The 21,230-nt window shown below is 35.8% G+C and overlaps 4 protein-coding genes and 1 long non-coding RNA gene across 8 annotated transcripts; 4 read left to right on the forward strand and 1 right to left on the reverse strand.

Moving 5' to 3' along the window:
- The first annotated feature begins 1,835 nt into the window (after positions 1-1,835).
- LOC142540186 (large ribosomal subunit protein uL11-like) lies at positions 1,836-2,954 on the forward strand. Of its 2 annotated transcripts, none has more exons than XM_075646159.1 (2): positions 1,836-2,468; positions 2,678-2,954. In XM_075646159.1, exon 1 carries the CDS (start codon positions 1,926-1,928, stop codon positions 2,424-2,426), a length of 501 nt encoding a protein of 166 aa, XP_075502274.1. In that variant the 5' UTR covers positions 1,836-1,925; the 3' UTR covers positions 2,427-2,468; positions 2,678-2,954. The 2 variants fall into 2 exon arrangements, with proteins under 2 accessions (XP_075502274.1, XP_075502275.1); XM_075646160.1 differs by having other exon boundaries at positions 2,729-2,954.
- Positions 2,955-4,184: 1,230 nt separating this feature from the next.
- LOC142540188 (uncharacterized) lies at positions 4,185-6,056 on the forward strand. The gene is made up of 2 exons (XR_012819050.1): positions 4,185-4,361; positions 4,542-6,056. It is a non-coding gene; the product is annotated as an uncharacterized LOC142540188 (long non-coding RNA).
- LOC142540187 (putative catabolite repression protein creC) lies at positions 5,822-11,223 on the reverse strand. Of its 2 annotated transcripts, none has more exons than XM_075646162.1 (11): positions 10,710-11,223; positions 10,014-10,325; positions 9,826-9,934; positions 9,644-9,737; positions 9,121-9,208; positions 8,959-9,042; positions 8,294-8,387; positions 8,088-8,175; positions 7,861-7,966; positions 7,370-7,462; positions 5,822-6,598 (listed from the first exon to the last, which is right to left on the reverse strand). In XM_075646162.1, the coding sequence occupies exons 1-11, from the start codon at positions 10,887-10,889 to the stop codon at positions 6,200-6,202; spliced, it is 1,647 nt and encodes a 548-aa protein (XP_075502277.1). In that variant the 5' UTR covers positions 10,890-11,223; the 3' UTR covers positions 5,822-6,199. The 2 variants fall into 2 exon arrangements, with proteins under 2 accessions (XP_075502277.1, XP_075502276.1); XM_075646161.1 differs by having other exon boundaries at positions 10,014-10,337; positions 10,710-11,222.
- Positions 11,224-13,071: 1,848 nt separating this feature from the next.
- Positions 13,072-15,262, forward strand: LOC142540189 (DNA-binding protein S1FA-like). 2 transcript variants are annotated; one of them, XR_012819051.1, is made up of 2 exons: positions 13,072-13,391; positions 14,846-15,059. XR_012819051.1 is itself a non-coding variant. In XM_075646163.1 (2 exons), exons 1-2 carry the CDS (start codon positions 13,218-13,220, stop codon positions 15,059-15,061), a joined length of 270 nt encoding a protein of 89 aa, XP_075502278.1. In that variant the 5' UTR covers positions 13,074-13,217; the 3' UTR covers positions 15,062-15,262. The 2 variants fall into 2 exon arrangements, 1 of the variants encoding a protein (XP_075502278.1); XM_075646163.1 differs by having other exon boundaries at positions 13,074-13,271; positions 14,846-15,262.
- A 3,530-nt stretch (positions 15,263-18,792) lies between these two features.
- On the forward strand, positions 18,793-21,091 carry LOC142540190 (protein OSB2, chloroplastic-like). Its single transcript, XM_075646164.1, has one exon. It carries the CDS (start codon positions 19,415-19,417, stop codon positions 20,798-20,800), a length of 1,386 nt encoding a protein of 461 aa, XP_075502279.1. The 5' UTR covers positions 18,793-19,414; the 3' UTR covers positions 20,801-21,091.
- The last annotated feature ends 139 nt before the right edge of the window (positions 21,092-21,230 follow it).

The following is a 21,230-nucleotide window of genomic DNA, read 5'->3' on the forward strand; positions in this document are numbered from 1 at the left end:
ATGTATTTTTCATGAAAAGACCAACAATGACTGAATTTATAGTGAATGCTCGAAAATATAGTATTTTCTTATATATTTGGTGTATTCAAAGAGCAAAATCAAGTATCTGAAACCTCATAATAGGGACTTTGTATGTCAAAATAAGTATTTACTTTTATTCTATGATAATTGAGAAACAATATTTTGTTAAAATTATATTTTAAATAGAGAAAAATAATATAATTTTTGTGGATAAAATAATATATTTATTTAAATAATAAAGGGTAAAAAATGTAAAGTTTGCTTTATGGGTAGTTAAAACTAAATATATAGATTTGTCAGGTACTGATTTCTAAAAAATTATGACTAGGTACTGAATTTTAATTGAAACATTGACATAGGTATTTTTTGAAAATTTACCGTAAGTTTATTACATGATTTTATTGATCATTTTTGTAATTTTTTTTATCCGACTTATAAAAAATTATTTTTATTGTAAATATAAGATATATCGATCTGTTTTATGAATATAAATCAGTGAGACTGTCTGCATAAATTACTGAGACTTATTCTTGAAATTATTATAGGTATCAATTAATTAACATATTAGGTCACCTTAGCACTTAAAAAAATATAAAAGATTAAAAATATATATTTTTGTGTATTGCAAGCCGATCAATTTATTTATTTTAGCGATCCCAAATATTTTTAGCACAAATAGATGATATTAGAATTAAAGTTTTGGATTTTGTCAATTTACATAATATAGAATTTTAGAAATGCCGTAGCATTTGACATTAGTGAAAATTATAAGAATTATAAGTGTCGAATATAAAAGTGTAAAAAAACGTAAATGCAAATTACTTGTTAATAAAACTATCTGAAAAATGAAACGGTAGTTGAATATTGTTGGTCAGGGTGAGAATTGGGTTCCCGTACCCGACCCAACCCAACTGGATCGAGCAATTTTTGAAAATGTCGGGTTCGGGTACCTGAACCCACTAATATTTTACACCCGAACCCGATAGTATGTTACTTGGGTATGTATCGACAGTGCGTTGGTTACCCAATCGGGTTTGAGTACCCGACATATGGGTCCTAATTGCTTTTAAGATCTAATATGATAATTAATCAATTAAGGATGAATTGAAGATTGTGAAATTTAGATTTAATTTCTTTTTAATTCTACTTTGTGGATAGTAAAATAATATTGAGCAAATATTATATATAAATATGAATATGCATAAATTGAATGACAATTTGACAAAATAATTTCAATTTCCAGAAAATGGATGAATGATAGATTATTATTTAAAGTGGTTCATGGTGGCAGTAGGTAGGCATGACAAAACATTGAACTTTGTTTGCTTTAAAAAAATGAAAAAAACAAAATTTCAACTTTTTTTAGCTAAAAAAGCCTGAAATTTGGACTACTTGACTTTTTTCGGGTATTTTTTCCCGGGTCTAATTCGGGTAGTAAAAAGAATTACCCAAATTTCTAGGTACCCCACCTGCAAAAACCAAACATGAGGTATTCAACTCAATGTCCATCCCTAATTGTTAGAAAATAGTCGTAAGACGAATAGATTCAATCGATATATAAAATAGATATTAATACTTTTAGCATATAAAATCATATTTTTCATATGTCGAATCGAAAATACGATCTATTTTATAAAATTAATATGCCAAGACAATTTAACGAGAATATTCGTGCTTACTAAATATAAATTAGTAAGACATTGAAGAGAGACGACATATGTAACTGTATATCATTTTCGTTTTTCGGTATAAAAGCTAAAGCCCAACCCACTACACCAACAATACAAAACAGGCCCACGCTATAAATTGCTCATTTTCTGTCTGCCCCACAAAGCCCTAGGGGAATTATAAGCTACCATTTTCATTCCCCCGTACTCGAACTCTGATTTACGGGATCCCCCAATATGCCGCCGAAGTTCGACCCGAGCCAGGTAGTGGACGTGTTTGTCCGGGTTACCGGCGGTGAGGTCGGGGCGGCCAGCTCCCTCGCACCTAAGATAGGTCCCCTCGGTCTCTCTCCCAAGAAGATCGGTGAGGATATCGCGAAGGAAACTGCCAAAGACTGGAAGGGCCTTCGCGTTACCGTTAAGCTCACTGTCCAGAATCGACAGGCAAAGGTTACCGTCGTCCCATCCGCCGCCGCACTCGTCATCAAGGCGCTCAAGGAACCGGAACGCGATCGCAAGAAGACGAAGAACATCAAGCACAACGGCAACATCTCTCTCGATGACGTCATCGAGATTGCCAAAGTAATGAGGTCACGCTCGATGGCTAAGGATTTGAGTGGCACAGTAAAGGAGATACTCGGGACATGTGTTTCCGTTGGATGTACGGTGGATGGAAAGGATCCTAAGGATCTTCAGCAGGAGATTTCCGATGGGGATGTCGAGATTCCACTGGATTGAGGTGCGGGGAGATTTTGTCATTCGGAGCTGAACCTATACGGGGTTCGTTACTCTTGATTTTGTATCATTTATTTTTTTTCCTTTTCAATTTAGTATGTGTTAAAAACGATTGTTAGCTCGTCTAAAGCTGCTTAGATTAAATGGAATTTGTGTTTATTCTCGATATTGGATTAATGGTTCTCATTATCTTCTGTTCAAGCTTTGATTAGTTGTTGCCAGGGTTTAAGCGTTCGAATGGTTTGTATGTGTAGATTGATTTGCTGCGTTGAATTGCGAAATCTTACTGCAACTGTGCCTTGCAGCTACTGGAACGAATGAATTGGTTGACTTTGTTGGATTGCAAATTTCTTTTTTGCGCTCGTTATGGTTCTGAAATCAATAATCATTGCATCCTTTTTCATTGCTTTTTTAAAATAAATTTCTGTTACATACCTGTATATCGTAGCCAATTTTTATGGGTTCCAAGTTTTCTTACGACTTGGTGTATGAAATCGATCAATTGTCAAATGAATGGTATTCGTTTTCTTATATTCAGATGCATGTTACTGTTTTTGTACCAACAACGTGGATTATATATATTTACTATGCTATGCTATACACGAATAAACCATTTTCATGGTTTGGTTTTTGCAATATTTCGTTACCAGAATGAGCAAGTACTTTTACTTGTGCTCTCCTCCACATACCTTTGTACCGCCGATGGTTGTCTCTCTTGCTGGATCTTGGTCTTAGGAGGATTATCCCAAAATAGAGGAGAGGAGGGAACATGCTCGCTCCATCCCCACCTCCATTTTCATTTTCTGTTTTGGAGGATGGCATAAATTACGAAAATGTCATCCTCGGAAATTATGCTATGGTCTTTTTGTACTTTTGTATTTAGTTTTTGGTTCATTCATATTTTTAAAATTTTTTGAATTAATTTTAGTACTATTTTTTTAAAGTCATAGTTGTCAAGGGCGCGAGGCGCACCGAGGCGCACAAGGGCTCTGGAGCCTGAGGCGCAAGTAATTTAAAATGGAACAATAAATATTTTTTCAATCATCTCATATTTTTAAAATGTTAATTTTATGTATGTTTTTCCTTCAATCCTCTCATATCTCTAATTTTTCAATCACTCAACCAAATAATACAAAATATTTAAAAATTAACAGGAAATTGGCTTTCAGTCCCCAGCCGTCGATTTTTTTTGTGTTTTTTTTGTGTTTAGTCTCTGGGTACTTTTTTAGTACCACATTTCCACATAAAGTGTATCACATTTCCACATGAAATGTACTACATTTTGTATGACATAGTACCACAATTTTGTGGGTAGGGAGTGAACCCAAAGAAATATTTTGATTGAGGATTTTTCACCAACTTCCCCAAAAATTAACATATATTATATATATTTATATTTTTCATTCGAATTAAATTAATTATTCAAAATTATAAATAATAATAATAATAAAAAAACTTAAATATTATATTTTTTATTCGAATTAAATTAATTATTAAAAACTATAATAAATAATAATAATAATAATAATAATAATATAATATTACGTGGACGAGCGTCCCACGTGGAGCGTCCGAGCCTACAAGGCGCGGATTGAGGTATTTTTGCAAAATAAATTTTTTTTTGAATTTTTTTTTTAAATTTTTAAATTAATAATAAAAAAACCCGTATATGTATCCATTTGTTTTTGTTTGGCAGAGTTGATATATTATGGAATATAAGTTTCCTGGTAAAACATTTAGCAAAATTATGCATCGGATAAGGTGGTAGATATTCTAATAGATATTTGTATGCTGATATAGTATACCTGGTGTATTTTGTTTTCATCACGTTAGGCTATGATAGGAGATCCTAGAAGAAGAATACAGACTGACCTTTTAGAGTCCCGGAATTTCCTCAAGTGTTCTTGCTGCAAGAATGGATGTTGATACGTCGATAATGTAAGTAGTACATATCTACCTCTTCAACATTAATGTTCCACTGGAATGTTGAAATTTTGAACTCTGTTGGTGTGTTGATACAAGGCTTCGGAGTGACAGCAATTAAAAACAAAAAAATGTTGGGTGGTATGCTGGCATTTCAATTGTAATTCCCTGAAGTAATTTCATTTTCTTGTATAGGTACCATCTGGCTCAAGAACATGACGATAACATAAAATATTCATGAATGGTTCAACTCTTTTAGAGCCTTCGTTTCCCCTCCATGTTCACAAGCCAAGAAGAGGTTAAAGTCATCCCCATCACCTAAAAAGAGAACAACTTCCAAGGAACCCGAACACCAGAATGATGCTTCAATTCAGCATCCTCGCCTTCTTTTCTGTATTATTCATTTGAAATCCATGGCGCATTTTTGGTTAATCATGCCAGCAGATTGACACAATATTATCCTTAATTGCATATTGTATAGAGCTGAATTCTGCAGGGCGGTGCCGAACTACAAATTACCGGGCTGCTTCGGTTGCCCAGCACAATGAGCCCTGATTGTGTACAGAGAGAGGCCTTCGGACTTTGAAAGTTGTTGACTCCCTACACATTTTCTTGCTCCCGAACCTGCTCCTCCTGTATATGCTGATGGTTCCAGAATTGGTTTGCTCTCGAATTCAGACCGACATGAAACAAACTTCATGCTTATTTGAGGTTAAAGGGTACACTAAGATAATCTATGTTGGACTCAAATCCGTAAATAAATTAATGTGTAATCATCTCAATATTCAGCAGGATTTTTGCATTTGATTGAACTTTGAGTTTTATGCCATTAATCGCCATGCTCTTTATTGACTCCATCAGAGAGCAAAATCATGAAATGTGTTTAATTTTATGATACAAATGATACAACGTTCAGTTTTTTCTATTTAATAGAGAAAAATAATACAAAATTTGATTTTTTTTAAAAAAATAATTAATAAGGGATATCTGCTTGTCATTTGTTGAGCGAATCCTTACTATCCCAGTCCAAAGAGATACCTAAATCGAGTCTATCATGGAATGAGTAAGCCCAAGCTTGGAGGTTCCAATACAATACATCAATCATCATTTATAAATCATTAGCATTTCGGACAATAGATGTGTGATTGTTCAAAAATGCTTCGATGACGAAAATCTTTACATATTTAATTACAAAAATTGAAAATGAAACAGAGGGAAAAACTAATGGTCGATAAACTCCCAGAATATGCTTCCTCTAAAAATACTAAGAACCTACAGCTTTTAGAATAACACCAGTAATCCATAACTTTACGCAAGCATAAACTGTGAAAAAAGACAAAATTAATTCCTGAAACTCGGTTTCAGAATCCTTGTTGGTCGCATAAAACATTAAAAAAAATAATAAAAGGAAAAAAACTGGATCACCAACAGCTGTTCTGAGGCAAGAGCAAATCAGAGTGCAGGGACAAAAAGGGTAAAATTTCAAAGAGGCATAACTCGATTATTTTTCATCGATAATGTTTCTTGGTCATCCCTTTCATACTTACAAAAGGCTTGTGTTTTCTATCTCAATCTCAAACAAAATCCAATAATATTTTAGCCCATATACAATGATCATCTCATGCACCGGTAGACTCGAACCCAAAACCTAACTCAAACCAGCTACTCCACTACAGGGCTAATTGGTTGGCTCATAATTATCTGTTAGTTTTTATTGAGAGCATACATGAGTAAAGCATATGCTCAGTCAATCCACAAAAGAACTCTACAAAGAATCCTAACAGCCGCATTCCTCAATCCAGTTAGCGTCACACAGGTTGCTTTCCTTTTTGTAAATTGATTGATCATTATCGTCATTGTTTGAAATGAGGACTTACCACATTCCCCGATGATATTGACGGCTTTTCTTTCAAGCTTGCAGTTAAGATGGAATCAGAGTTGTTCGATTGGCTCTCAGGGGAACCAGGTCTCGTCCAAATTTTTATGTGTCCATCCCGGCTACAAGTAAGAACAGATTCTTGAGTGAATATCAAACCAGAAAGGGGTTCTGTGTGAACACGATGAGCGACTAGTGGAGAGAGTTTTGGGATGTCTCTCATGCTTGGAGCAGGTCGCAAGGTGCCAACAGGGTAAGCACCATCCCAGTGAGCTGACTGGCTTCCGGTACCGAAAGTGGGGGACCCACCAGGGGGACGCCGCACTGGTACCACAAGTTCATCCATTTCAAGATCCCATAGAAGTAATTGTGTGTCCTGCACAAAAATTAAGTTTTTCATATGTTACAAAGAGAGATGGTGAGAGGGAAGAAACAGATGGCAAGTAATCACGTGCATGAGAGACAAATAAATCTGTCAAAAGAAGATTCTTCTTCTTCACTACCCCACATAAATGATCCTTTACATAAATAAAGAACGTTCAAGGAATAAAATATGGAAATGAAAAGCCTCAAGGTTTCGGATCTATTAGATAGCATCCTCTTGATCTGTTTCTAAAAGGTAACTTGATGGGACTAGAATTTGGTTAAATTAATAAAAACCTGTAAACTATCTGGTTTGTAGCTCATAAACTACACAGAGGTGCATTTACTTAACCTTGCAAGCAGTGGAATAAAATATTAATATATCACGTGATCTCTTGATTTCGAGGATGAACGTACAAAAAAAAAGACAAAAGGAAGTCAGATCAGAATACTAGTCCAGGAATCTAATCAACTGGTTCCTTATCCATGTTAGATTTCCGACATTCCTCGGCAGATGCAAAATTATAGTTCGGAAGAAATAGAAATTTAAGCAAGAACAAGTGGTTGTAAGATCAATATTCAATAACAGCCAGTAATCCAGGAATATGATGACATTTTGACCATTTGAGGGGTTTTTTGAAGTTCTTCTGTTGTAGTATTAAGGTGAACAGGGACCATGGTTATAACACATCAGTTGTATGATGAGAAAGTTACCAAAGAATGCGCGATTCATTAATTCACAAATTGACTAATTATGCTCAAAGCAATATTTCAACTTTGATACCTGACCAACTGAGCCAAAACGGTATACAACATTTTCAGCTACACCATCAGAATTTGGTGCCAACCAATATGAATCAAATGACACACCGCTAACCTGCCATTGCCGAGAGCATATGTTAAAAAGGTCATCAACATCCACAAGAAATTATGCTCATAACAACTCATCTACATCCTGATCCAGGTGTTAACATAGTTTCTATAAAAAAAACTACTCATCTATGCTATTTGTACTCCTGTGCTGGCTAATTGAGCAGCTCTTTTGGTCTACTACTTCGAGTCTAGTTGTTTCAAAGGGTATGCAAGATTGCAAGTGTTTATTCCGGCAGAAATAATAATCTGGAATCTTAATAACACAATAAATATTACTTTTTTAGTCAACATTAAATATGGCTTTCAGCACCGTTCAAAATTTTAACAGAACAAATTGCAAATCATTTATTTAAGTAAACTGGAGATAACTATTTAATGGATAGTTAATCATAGAACCCTCACCCATGAGTTGTGTCCCTCGCCCCATGCCACAATCTTCCGATCTTCCATGCTCCAAACTTGAACTAGGTCATCTTCACCTCCGGTCAAAATGTATTTTCCATCCATACTGTTGTTTCATTTGCCATTAGTAACTTCATTTTCTTTTAATATTGACCACATAGAATACTTGCAGAAGCAGTGTTGTAGGGAATCGAAGAATAACAATTCAAACTAGAAACAATGCACACCTCCAAGCACAACATAGTAAAGCACCATAATAGCTTTTTCCACCACATATAAGTTGTTCATTTTTGTAGTCAAAGACTCGAAGATAACCTGCAACCATTAAATTTACTTAGCCTATAAATGAAGGAGAAACTCGACAAGTGGTTGGAGACATATTTTCACACTTGAAAATTCGGAATATCCAAACAAAGTAAGAAAATGACAGTACCATCCCTTCCGACGGTTGCTATATAAGATCCATCACTTGAAAAAGCAATGCCATTTATTGAACAATGGGATATATGCCATCTAGCAACAGGATTCTGCAGTGAACCATATAAGCAGTTACAGTTAAGACTGCCTTTCCATAACAATAATGAAAACCTAAGTCCTGAAAATTATGCTTTATAGGCATTTGTCAAATCCTCTATTTACAACCAAATAGTGAGCCTTTTCTTTATAGATGGCCATCCTGTCATCAATTAACAAGAACATAAGCATATCTCTAAACCGGGAGAGTATAACTCTGCGAAGGGAGACTTCTATGAAGACATTGGCAAACCGCCTCCACCCCCCACCCCCCCAAAAAAAAAAAAAACTATCCAAAAAATATTTTGACTAAATTTGTGCTATTCACTGATCCCTAGGACCCACCTAAAAATATAAAGAGGCTAATGAGGGTTTTATGAAACAATAAACTAAACCACTCCAAAAACTAATGAAGAATTATAAGATTGATAACCTCTGACAGAAGGCGTAAAAACAACTTCTTTTTCACATTTTACCCATTAAATGGATGAATAAATTCAGAAAAACTTGGAAAATCAGTGTAGGTAGTAGGTGGAAATGAAAAAAAAAAAACGAGTACAGAACATGATTAATAATAGCCAATACCTTACTGTAGCGTGCATGTGAGACAGAAAATTGAGCCGGGTCCTTGATCACGTGGAATGAAGGATCGCCAGAACTATCTTTGTTCTGAAAAGGACAACGGGATATTTAAATTTCCACACAGCAACCACTTAGAGAATGAACTTTATTCATTTAAAAACTTGCCTTTTCATAAACATACATATTTCCATCTGCGTGAGCAACTACAAATGATCCATCACTGTTGGGAATCCATGCAGCACATGTGCAACGACTGTTAAAAAGAGGAGGAGTAATAGATCAGCTGAAAATCTCCAAGACTTCAACATATGCCCTACACATTATATTCCACAATGAAAACTGAAAAAAAATCAGATAAGATCAGGATTTCGGAAATTCCCAAACACACGCTCAGATGGCCATATGGAACATACAAAGTAGATTCAATCCACGACAAGCAATTGGAATAAAACCTGCGTTAGTTCAAGTTAATAATGTGACCAATACAATAAGATTTAGGAAACCCATTAATAAGAAATTTGGATGAAGCATGTTCCCGTAGAGGATGATAAACTGAAAGTGACATCTCAAAACATAAAAATTAAATGAACTCAAGGTGAAAACCACATTTGTTCCAAGAATCACAGAAAGAGATTTAATGCGTAGGTATAACTAAAGAAGGGAATCAAAACAAGAGCAAAGTTCTTGCCTGTTATTAACAGAACCATCTTTATTATAATGTTGAGCCCCAACAAGCTTCTTCCCAACATCTTGTAGTTGTTCTCTTAGTGACACTGAATAGACTACAAAACATTGAAACAAAAATCTGATTCAATGAAAAGTGTGCTATTAGTTATAGTCCATTAGAAGTTCTGAGAGAAGAACGCGCACCATCTCCAGTGCTTAAACCAATAAGCAAATCATGCCCGTCTTTTGCATTAGGGTCATATGCATGACAAACCGGATATACGTTATTAAACTGCATACACTTTATAGGATCCTGTGAAAAAATAATAGACCTCTGAAAAATTAACACCATTACGATCTTGAAAGTAAAAACCAGAAAACCATCAAATTACCTTATCCTGCGAATTTAAGTCGCTGATGAAAACTGAATCACCGGCGTTGAACACCAAGTAAGTCCCCTTACCATCGAAGTTTGAATTCCCAACCACATTATTCGAACTTGACGCACCTAATGATCCTATTCTACTACTAGTGCCACTGCCAGACTTACCTCCATTTGCTCCGACAAAACTAAGGGCCTTACTTCCATTTCCACCACTCCATAACCTTGTTGCCGCTGACCTCACGCCACTGCTAACACCCAAACTTGAGGATAACTGTGATGGTGTCTGCATTGGCTTATCCTTGAGGTGAGCCAGCGTAACCTGACCAACAACCTTGAGAAAATATTCGTTCAGCAGTTTCAAACTTCCTACACGTCACATTCATAAAAAAGTAAGTAATCTAGTAGCATCGAGCATCATATCAGTAACGCCTTTACTTTTTAACCTTGCGCGCAAGCCAAAAGTCAAAAGCATCGAACTTTAGGACACCTTAATCGGAAAATACTTGAATTATAACAGCAATCATACATATCTCCACCCACAACGTATGCATCTTACGTACAACCGTTTGAAGACTCAAAGGATGAATACGGATATGGACTACTTAAATCATTCCAGAATCTATACTAAACTGATAAAGCTTACAATTTAGAATTTACAAGGAAATACTAAATTGAAACCCTAAAGAACCAGAAATCGACAAACCTGAACGACAGTTTTTCCTTGGGAATACTGTTGACCAATCGCTGGGTGGGTCTTCTCATACTGAAGCTTGTATTTGCCTTCTGGGGTCTTGAAATAAGTCTTCAAACCCGGCGACTGTGCGTTGTTCCCAGACGCGGATGCTGAAGACATCATATTATTACTCGTCGCAGAGTTCATCATCTCTCGAGACCCCCCACCACCAAAAAAATTCGTTGCTACCACTAATGTCAAAACTATACAGAGATCATATAATCCGAATGGGTTTTTCTTTCGGGTCTACGCAAATTCTGCTGTTGATGAAAATCCGTGACTGCCTTCTTGCAAATGTTTTTGTGGATCAAGGGTTTGTTTTCTTGTTTTGTTATGCAAATTGTAAATTTTGAGAATTAAATACAGATTTCTCTACGTCAATCGACTTTATTGGGGTATAGGCCAAGAAAATCGATGGAATTTCGCCTGATATTCTTTTGTATACTTTATTTATTTGGGTACTAATCATGTGAGATGATTTAGGAAAATTTGTGAGTAAGAATGATGGAATTGATTCATATATATACTGAAATTTAATATTTCTTATACAATTTTTTATGGATTTGGTCGAAGAAGAAATGTGTCTCTCAAAATTATTTTGTAAGATCGTTCAACCGATCTATATGTGTTACACGAATTTTGTCATCTCATATTTACAATAAAATGTAATATTTTGGTATAAAAATTAATATATATTTATGGATCATATCGAATAACAAATTTTATAAAATTTGATTCGTATAATTGTTTAATAAAACCTTTTGTGTTGTCATGATCTATAATTTTGGAGACATGGTGTGATGATGAATCGAGGGTAAGAATTATGATACAATTTTTATATATATCATCAGATCCAACATGTGAATGACACATTATCGTATTTACATAAGTGTTCACAGTAAATGTATAATATATAAAAACTTTTTATATATATATACAACAAAGTTTTTAGTATCTTTGAGTGTCTAGGGTTGGACAAGAAAGATCTCCTTACCTTCTTCCAGCTTATCACTGGTGGTCTTTTTAGATACCCACCAAGCAGCTAAGAAGTACAAGGAACGAGAGAAATGATTATCAGTGTTAATTAATGTATTCAATATTTATACCCATCACATTAAAATATTTGAAAATAATTTGTAAATAAATATAAATTAAATTTGAAGTCTTTTCAATATTTTTCAGAAATTTAAATTTGAATATGTTATCTTTTGAAAATGAAACAACACATTTAAATGTATTCATTGATTATATCATTTCATGTAATTTTAATTATATTTTTTAATTTTGTATTATTTTTATATATTTAGTTTTCATCATTCTCTAAAATATTAAATAAAATTTAAACTTTTTAAAAACATTTCCCAAATTTAAGGTAAGAATGTTGCTCTGATTTTGATATACTGCACACCTACCGTGCACAGCTATGTGAGCACCGATGAGGTGTCACTCACCCACTGGATGCGCAATTTTTCTATAATTCATCACATCCAATGGGTGAGTGACACCTCATCGGTGCTCACATAGGTGTACGACATATCAAAACTATATATATATATACAGTTTCACTTAAGAAAAATATCGAATGCAATGATAAATGAATCGATTCAACGACAAAAAATGTTATCATCGTTTAAACATGATCTCAAATCACTTAAATATTTTCTCTATAATAATTTATTAAAATTTAAATATATCCATTACATTATAACAATAAATTTAAATATAAAATAACATATACATCGTGCGGATGAAATATTAATATATATTGAAATACGAGTGTGCATGTTATGGATAAATACATAAAATGATTTGAGTTGCTTATTGGATTATAAGTAGAGCCATCAAAATATAGTGGGTTGATTAGTCATTTAAACATGTTGAAAAATCATCAATCCAACGTATCTATTTGACGAGATCGACCTAACATATTTTTAGCTATATTATACAGACTGGAAAATTGGGAGCTCAACTCACTTATTTGACGACCCTTTTGAAATGACAATCTTCTCGAAATTATTTGAAATCCATCGTAATCATTATTAGATATATGTAAATCAACAAAAGGTTGGATATGAAATTCTTCGTACATAAATCTACGTGACAGGTAATCGAAAAGAATTTGATAACATGGCTTCAAATCATTCGTCCATGTCAAGATCTTTAAAGGCAGGCACTAAAGCGTACCTGTTATGGGTCTTCCGATTTTAAAGCGAGCTAGCTAGGCCCAATATTATTGGGCTTTGTCTTGGTATTGAGATCGGGCTTACAAGTCAATTTTCGTTTTGGGCTAATATCATGTGGATCATTTCATAAATATTAAAAAGTAGAGGACTTGGAAGAAAAACTCTGCCGTAGAAAATACCGAAATACGCGCTTAGTTGAAGACCCATCGGCAATTGTTTCTCCTGTATTTCCCGTCCGATCTTATCTATTTCTCTTATTTTTCTTTGATACGTGTTAGTGTCAACGTAGAGGGCCATGGATTACGAACCAGATTTTGACGATCGCGTGCCTCCGTCTTTTGATCGAATGGTACCTTTTCTGGGGTCAAAATTCATCTAAATTTTTGCTCATCTTTCTAGATCTGTTATTCTTGGAATTGATTGAGTTGATTTGATCGAAGATCTGTGGATTATCGTTGGATTGGATATCGTATGTATTTATATACATTTATTTATATAAATATCTGCTATTGGGTTGATTTGCTTGAATTATTTCGGTTCTTCGGATTTGCTGTCGAAATTGATGGGTAGGTGAGATTGCTGTTGCATGTTTTTGGTTTGCCGAAGGAAAAAAGTTTGTTCTCATTGAAGAATCGACTAGAATTCAACGACAGATGCTTGGGCTCATCCTGTGAACATATAGAAAGAATCGTTTTTTAATCGAACATTATATCTGGTAACGAATGGGGTCTGGATGGTTTATGGTACTCTGGAGTCATGGGCGGTAAAATAAACATTCTGCTGCCATCCTTCAGATTAAACACTCATATTAAATTTATCCAGTGCACATTCCTGACATTGGCATGGCTTGTTTGATATTCATATCCCATGTTTTATTGACATGGCTTTGTTGGTCCAGTGGGATTTATTCAAGTCTATAATATGTGTGTGATTGACTGCGACTGCTAGCAGCCCAGCATGCATGTAACATACATAATTAGCCTGTGTCTGGCGACTCTGAATATTATTCCTGGATATCCTTTTATATATGCAGAAAACAATGTTTTAGAATCTGTTTCCTTGGCACCGATCAAATCCTGACGGGCTGACACTGTGACTTGCTTTGCAGATTCAGTTTAAATCTGATTTTAAGTTCATCCTTGTACGCTTGAATGATCTTGTTTTGCATTTTTGAGGCTAACTGTTATTTTCCTCATTGCTTCTCCTTCTCGATTTTGTCTAACTTCACCCCTTGCATTTGATAGGGAAGTAGATTTTTTGGCATTAAATAAAAGCTATCTTCAAATTTTTTTAGGAGATTAGGAAGCCTCCACTTCATTTATCGATGCCTTCAAGGTGGATGCTTTAAAATTTTACATATATTAAACCATTCATTTATTGTTTTGTTGACTTGTGGTCTGTCAGTCCTTACTCCCCATCACCTGATAGGTGGCTGAATTTAAACTGATGGTCACACCTAGAACGATTTCCTCCTTTTATTTCATGCTGCAGCATTCAACTATTAGGTTTTATTTTACTGATGGCAGACTCAGCTGATATCGTTGAGATAAATAATGTAATGCATAAAGCATCCACATGAATATATATCTTCTACGCTGACAATATTATGGTCCAATTTGTTTTGGGCTCAGGAAGTGAGCAGATGAGAATGATTACCATCTATGTGGTCTTTTAAAGTACTTGAGCACTGAGACCTCTTGCTAGAGTTTCCTGGTAGTTGTGGCATCTGCATATCGTGCTCATCACTTCCTTAAAGCTCATTTAAACACAGTTATGTAATATATCTATTAGCATGGAATCTTGTAACATGATTCTGCTTGAATCACACATTGCATTTATTTTAATGTAAACTTGGCAGTTATATGATATCAAAATTTTGGTTTTTATTTATTGCTCTTTATTTCTCATTCTACGATTCAACAGAAAAATATTGCCCAGGACATTGAAGCCAAGGGATTCAACCCAGGCTTAATTGTCCTGCTTGTCGTAGGTGGGCTGCTCTTAGCATTCCTTATTGGAAACTATGCTCTCTACACATACGCCCAGAAAAACCTCCCTCAGAAGAAAAAGAAGCCTGTTTCAAAAAAGAAGATGAAGAAGGAAAGGCTGAAGCAAGGAGTATCGGCTCCAGGAGAATAGATTGAGGTAACATGGGAGGACCCCATAGGAAGTCAAGTTGTTCTTTAGACTTCTAACGTTAAAAACTTTGTCAAAAAATCATTGCATCGTTTTAGGACCTTCGATGTCATCCAGCATGGAAAGAACTTCACTTGAGATTAGAATTAGACTCTCGGCTTTGCATATTGATTGAGAAGGAAGAAGGTTGTTTGCGTTTGTTCATCTTGTTGCCTCTCTTTCGAATTTTGAGTTTTAATTATGTTGGGAGACCGAACTACGTTAGGCATGTGCGCGCACACACTGTACAAACTCACAAGGGACAGATTGATTTATCTTAGCTTTTGCCTCTCCTCTAGAGACCTGTGCTACGACTTCCTCTTCTATGGATGGATAAATTACTACTCCAATTCTAAGTCACTATTCCAATGAAACTTTAAAAAGGTTCATATTTTCATAATGCCGAATGACCTATGATCATCGGGGTAAGCTGAACTCGCTCTATAAATATCAATGAGTTGAGCTCTCATCTATTTTCAGATTTGGAGCTAAAATTCTCTCATCCATAAAAATTTATGTGGTGCATGTTTAAAATATAATAATCAAATTGCATGATTTTTACGTAATTTGAGTGGAAAATATCGTTATATAACTATCATAAAACATATACATTTTAATATCCTTGTACAATATAAGGAAGTAAAAATAAAATTGTTGTTCAGAATTATAATTTTGAGAGATTTATGCATTTGTAAGTGGGGCAAAAACTTGTGAATCCTAAGATACCGTAAATTTATTTAAGAAAATAAGGAGTCAAATTCAAGCTATTATTTTTTTACAGTGATTGGAACGTAATTTGTACGTGCCCTACTGCGATGAAGTTATCTGAAAACTGGTTTGAACTTAATTTAAGAATCAACCTTTGAACTTAATTTATTCAACCAGAAAAAAAGGTGTCACCATCATGGCAAAAAGTAACTCACCTCTATCTTGATTATTAGTCAGCCTCTTAGGTTTCCCAGATGAGAGGGTATTTTTTTTAATAATTTATTTTTATATTTTTTAGAGATCATATAAGATTAAATGAATTCTCGAATATTAAAAAAAATAAATAGCTTGTCGTCTTGTAAATGTGATTGAGACACGTTTTCAAAAAGAACCAGCACAAAAAATTAAATACAAATGGAAAAACAAGATGAAATTTTAAGATGATGAACATGATCATTTCACAACCTGAATGTAAACTTTCAGGTATGGAACGACTTCACGGTATAAGTCTTCCAGTTTTCATTCGATCTTTGCTTAAATTTTCTGCAAAAATTAAAATGAAAAAGTTGTTTCATTGCACATTACTCAGACATGTTAGGCCTTATTGTGTCGTGTATCCTTAGTAAATGCTATAGTGTTTGAAGCAAGGACTTGGCGACCGTGCTTCAACCAAAAATGGAGCAAAAATTATTAGATACAACATCAATTTACATTATTTTCTTTTGGAAAGAAGCAGAACCAACCATTTATTAATTACTCAAAGTTATCATGTCAACCAAAACTGCTCTCTGGATTAAGCCTCTCACCTGTTCTTGCTGGTTCTGATTTACATCTCGTCAGTAGTAAAGGATGAACCCCTTCACCTCCTTCAGTTGTCTTGGAATCTTGATTATTACTTTCTGTATTTGCATTTTCAATTTCCAACTTCATCCTGTTTTCGGGGCTAATTCTTGATTCCTCCGCCGCATTCTCTGGACAGGAATGAGATTCTTGCTCTGTTTTTGCCTCGATTTCAGTTTTGACCGCTTGTATTCCAGTAGGTTCAAATGGTGACCCCCAGATTCTTGCTGCCAAAGATGAATATCTGTAAGGAGCAGATCTGCATCTAGTCAAGATTAGTGCAGGGTGGGCAAAAAACGAAATCTTCTTTACTTTCTCGAATCCCAACTCCAAGGCTTTCACACTTTACACCGTCAACCTCACTCTCGCTCCTACAACTATTGTTACCACTTTTATCAGTGGAAGCACCATTCTCATTCTTTTGCCATTTCTGATTGGAATTAGTCTTGAAAGAATCCTCTCTTGCATCCACTTTCTTGCAATACCCAGACTTACAGAACAAAAACCAGCTGCCAAATCTTGAACTAACTTCGCTGCAAGATAAGGTTTCCTTGTGCCGCCACCAGGAACGGTGGCTTGCGGTGGTCTTGGCCTTCGCATTGGCGGCGGAGCGGCGAGCAGAAACTTGGCCAAAACAAGTTACTTTAGGAGAAGATGGCTCTTGTGTAGTTTCAATCACACCAACCGCGTTCTTTTTGCCTATTAGCATCGGGTTTGTACGTGGCCTGACGCTGCTTCTACTTCTTAAATCGCTTTTCAAGAACCTCATCAATGGCGGAGGAAAGTTTTCCGCCCCCGCCCTGCTTGGACTCGAGACTGCCATCGACAAAGGTTTCATCTTTACACTAAAAATGCATGGAATTCACAGAAATCTGCAGTTTCCAATGCATAGAATTGATTCTTGGGTTTGCCTTACTATGCCTATGTATTGTGTTTTATGCGTGTGCCATCCGTGGTTTGTTCTGGTGTGGGACTGTGGGAGGAGGGGATTGAGATTGAAGGGGTAGGCTTTTTCTTGCATTTTAGTTTTTGTTACTTTGTTAATTTTTTATATATGACGTTAATGACGCCTCATAGTCAGTGTCGAATAAACTAATATAAATACACAGACCTAAAAAAAAGGTGATCCAAATATTTTTTAAATAAATGATTCGATTTTAAATTAGTCTATATTCAATAAAATATTATGTAATAAATAATTTTATGTTAAACTTCAAAATTAATTCATAGCTAAAAAATTGGTTTAGATGTTTCACCTAGAAAATTATATATGCTTCCTGTCATTTTTTGTGCTATTACAGTCCAGTTTGGTTACGTTTGTAGTAGTCTTTATTTGTATCATTTATAACAGATAATCATACATTTGCATCAAAAAAAATTCTCCAATACTAATGCAGTACTTCCATTGCCAAAAAGCTTTCCATACGATAAATTTACGTTGTTAAAAAACATTATGATATTTGCAAAAATTTCACGCCAAAAATTCTTCCAGGATTGTCTCCTCAATGTGATTTTTCAAAGAATTGGCTTTCATTTCCCGTCCTCTTAAATCTCGACAAGCAACAATAAGACATGAATACATTTTTTAAGGAAAAACAAAGTGTTCATGCTGTATCAACTCTCCAACCAACAAACCCCACATCAAAACGAAAGAGTCACGCTACAGAGAATGAGAAAACTACAACACAAAAAGAGCCTCTGAACATGTCAGTCTAATTTGTTATTGCTACCATTTTTGAAAGCAAGCAAAGGGAAAAGGAGATGGGATACTTGAATACATGATTCTCGAAACAACGCTAATTACAATTTAAAATTTTGAACCTCCATCCCAACTTATGGGCATCAGCCATTATGGCGAACTTAGCTATGTGAACAGTAGTTGATGGTGTCTTTATGCAAATATAAACAGATTGAACACATTTTTTTTTAATTAAAATGGAAATCATCGAGAAGTCTTCCTAATATTGAATGTATTTCCATGCAATTTTTTTGTTTCAGGGCCAACACATCAATCCAAGCGCTAGCTTGTGACTTGTAAGACGTCTGTTTCGTAGCGTCTCTTGCATTTTCGTTTTCAAACTTGAGCACAATTGAAATATCCTCACATAAAACAAGCGGCACCAAGAAACACCTGCGCTACGGAAAGGTACCCCAAATAAACCCTCGAATACAAGGTTAGTGTCGCCAAAGGTTACAGCACAAGGAAAAAAACATGCGCTACGAATGGCTCCTGCTGAACTGATTTCTTCGTCAATTGATTTTCAAATCAAGAGGGCAAAGCAAAAAACATGCTTGAAGCTCGCGGCAGAAGATGAAATGGGAAACAAAACCAGGGACTTTGATGAAGACGGGGGTTAGAGAAATCCGTGCCAAGAAGTGGCCTCATCGATCCATCCTTAGATATCTACATGGGTTAGGGATACTACTTTCAATGGTGGTTTAGGCTTTTGTGGGAATTGTAGCACATTTATCGGGATGGACGAGAAAGACTAAAGGTCGGATCTTGGTGCCGGGTGAGATCAAACAGCTAGCTTTTTTAGTGTCGGGCAGAGGAAACACCTGGCTGACTCTGTTATTTTTGGTAAAATCGTCAATACTAGAAAGCAATGAAACACGACTTTAGTTAAAAATTTACATAAAAGCGGGTTTGAACCACTGGGCTTCAGCTCTCCCTTCCCCCCCAAACCCAAAACCCTAACCAAGCAATCCCTTCAAAATTTTCCGTAGCATTTCTCAGAGTTTTTGCCTACTCCACAGTTTCTTCTCGCCATGAATCTCTTAACTAGAGCAAAAGCATCGTCTTATCTTTATATTCCTTCTCCTTCACCAAGAAAGTCTCTCTTTTTCACCAACATTATTACTTCCATTCAACAATCCAATCTCTATTCCACCAACACTGCTGATAGCACCCAGAAAACACAGCAATCTAGCAAGCCTAAAACGCAGAAAACTTCTGAACCAGCGTCGAGTTTTTCCCAGAGAGTCAAGAAACAAGTGGAGGAGCTAACTCTCTGGGCTCGGCCGAGAGATATTCCATACCAAGCAAAGGTTGCGAATTTGGTTAATATAATTGGTCGTGTGAAGATTCCTGTGAAGTTCGAGTCCTCTTCTGATGGAAAACACTGGGCTGCTACGGTCATTTCGCAAGATAAGAACTCTTTGTTGATTCCTGTTGTGTTTGAGGGTGATTTGGCTCATGTTGTGGCTCGTCATGTGAAGGAGAATGATTGTGTTTTTGTTTCTGGACAGCTGAGTGTGGATCCAATGCGATTGGTGTTGAGCGAGAGTCTTGGGAAGTTCCATGTTGTGGCAGAAAATCTCAACTTTGTGGAGGGGTTGAAAATGACTATTTCGAATCATGCGAGGAAGAACAAAGAAGTCTCAACTTCTGATGTAGAAATTGATAAGCCTTTTAGTCCCGAGGCTAAAAAGTTAGAGGTGTACATTTCTTCTGAAAGTGGTGATGATGGGGGTGATAGTGACGCGTCTCTAAATTCGGGGTGGAGGGACTCGTTGGAACACTCGAAGATGAAGAGTTTGGGGTGGAAAAATGAACGGGGTTCTGGGAAATATGCTCAGGATTTTGTTAAACCACCAGTTTTTGATGATTCCGAGGCAGCAACACCCGTTCAATATTTGCAAGGTGGAAAGAAAGGCGAAATGGTCTTCAAAGCTAATTCTAAACTGGATACAGGAAAGGAGATGAGTGGAGAGACTGCTAGCAAACATAAAGATGGGGATTCTTGGAGGGATCTTGTTATAAATCCCTTGCAGTGGTGGGATTATCGTGGGCACAAATCTAATGGATTGGTTAAAGAAAAATTCCCAGATTTTAAACATAAGGCAACTGGTGAGAGTCTTTGGATCAATGGGGCTCCAGAATGGGTGTTGGCTGGACTTGGAAAATTGGAGTTTGATGTGAAACCTGTCTATGCTAAGAAACAACCAGCAGGTCCAACGTCTGATGAAAGAAAAAGGGAGGAAAGGGGGGATGATTCTTGGAAGAACTTGGTGGAGAATCCAGATAAATGGTGGGATAACCGATCAAACAAGAAGAATCCAAAAGCTCCTGACTTCAAGCACAAAGAGACGGGAGAAGTGTTGTGGTTAAACAGGACACCAGATTGGGCATTGTCAAGGTTACCACCATTGTGAGATGGCCAAATTTCTCGAAGCTTCTGAAGAAAAGTCCGACCAATTAACGAGCCATTTTCTGCTATTGAAGTTAGGTAAATCATTTTGACGCACTGTGAATCTCCCGTGTTGGCTATTTGAACTTTGGCTGGAAAATGAAAATATGAAAGAATGATGGCTTTTAAATTTTCAACTTCCTTGTGCCTTCATTTCTCTGGTAATGTCTGCTGCTGTAAAAGTTATCTGGTGCTAAGTTCTTGTGCATATTGTGCGGATTTTTCGTCCGAGCTATGACAACTCTCCTTTGTTTTACTAGGAATTGGTTGAATCATGTTAAGATTTGCTTTTGTTGTTGCTGAATGGATCATCATCACATGCAAAAACTATACTTGGATTCTTTTTTGATTATGCATCAGCTCCATCTCCCTTGGAAACTCAAGAAAGTTTAAGC

This window comes from Primulina tabacum, chromosome 3 (genome assembly GCF_025594145.1).
Source record: "Primulina tabacum isolate GXHZ01 chromosome 3, ASM2559414v2, whole genome shotgun sequence".
Lineage (NCBI taxonomy): Eukaryota > Viridiplantae > Streptophyta > Magnoliopsida > Lamiales > Gesneriaceae > Primulina > Primulina tabacum.

Bases quoted from the DNA above. Each gene is read 5' to 3' on its own strand.
- LOC142540186 (XM_075646159.1), top strand. From the start codon at position 1,926: ATGCCGCCGAAGTTCGACCCGAGCCAGGTAGTGGACGTGTTTGTCCGG.
- LOC142540187 (XM_075646161.1), bottom strand. From the start codon at position 10,889: ATGATGAACTCTGCGACGAGTAATAATATGATGTCTTCAGCATCCGCG. The intron at 9,738-9,825 runs GTGCGCGTTCTT...AATGTTTTGTAG, and splicing joins TGGTTTAAGCACTGGAGATG to TCTATTCAGTGTCACTAAGA. The intron at 7,463-7,860 runs GTGAGGGTTCTA...CGGCAATGGCAG, and splicing joins GCGAGGGACACAACTCATGG to GTTAGCGGTGTGTCATTTGA.
- LOC142540189 (XM_075646163.1), top strand. From the start codon at position 13,218: ATGGATTACGAACCAGATTTTGACGATCGCGTGCCTCCGTCTTTTGAT. The intron at 13,272-14,845 runs GTACCTTTTCTG...ACGATTCAACAG, and splicing joins CTCCGTCTTTTGATCGAATG to AAAAATATTGCCCAGGACAT.
- LOC142540190 (XM_075646164.1), top strand. From the start codon at position 19,415: ATGAATCTCTTAACTAGAGCAAAAGCATCGTCTTATCTTTATATTCCT.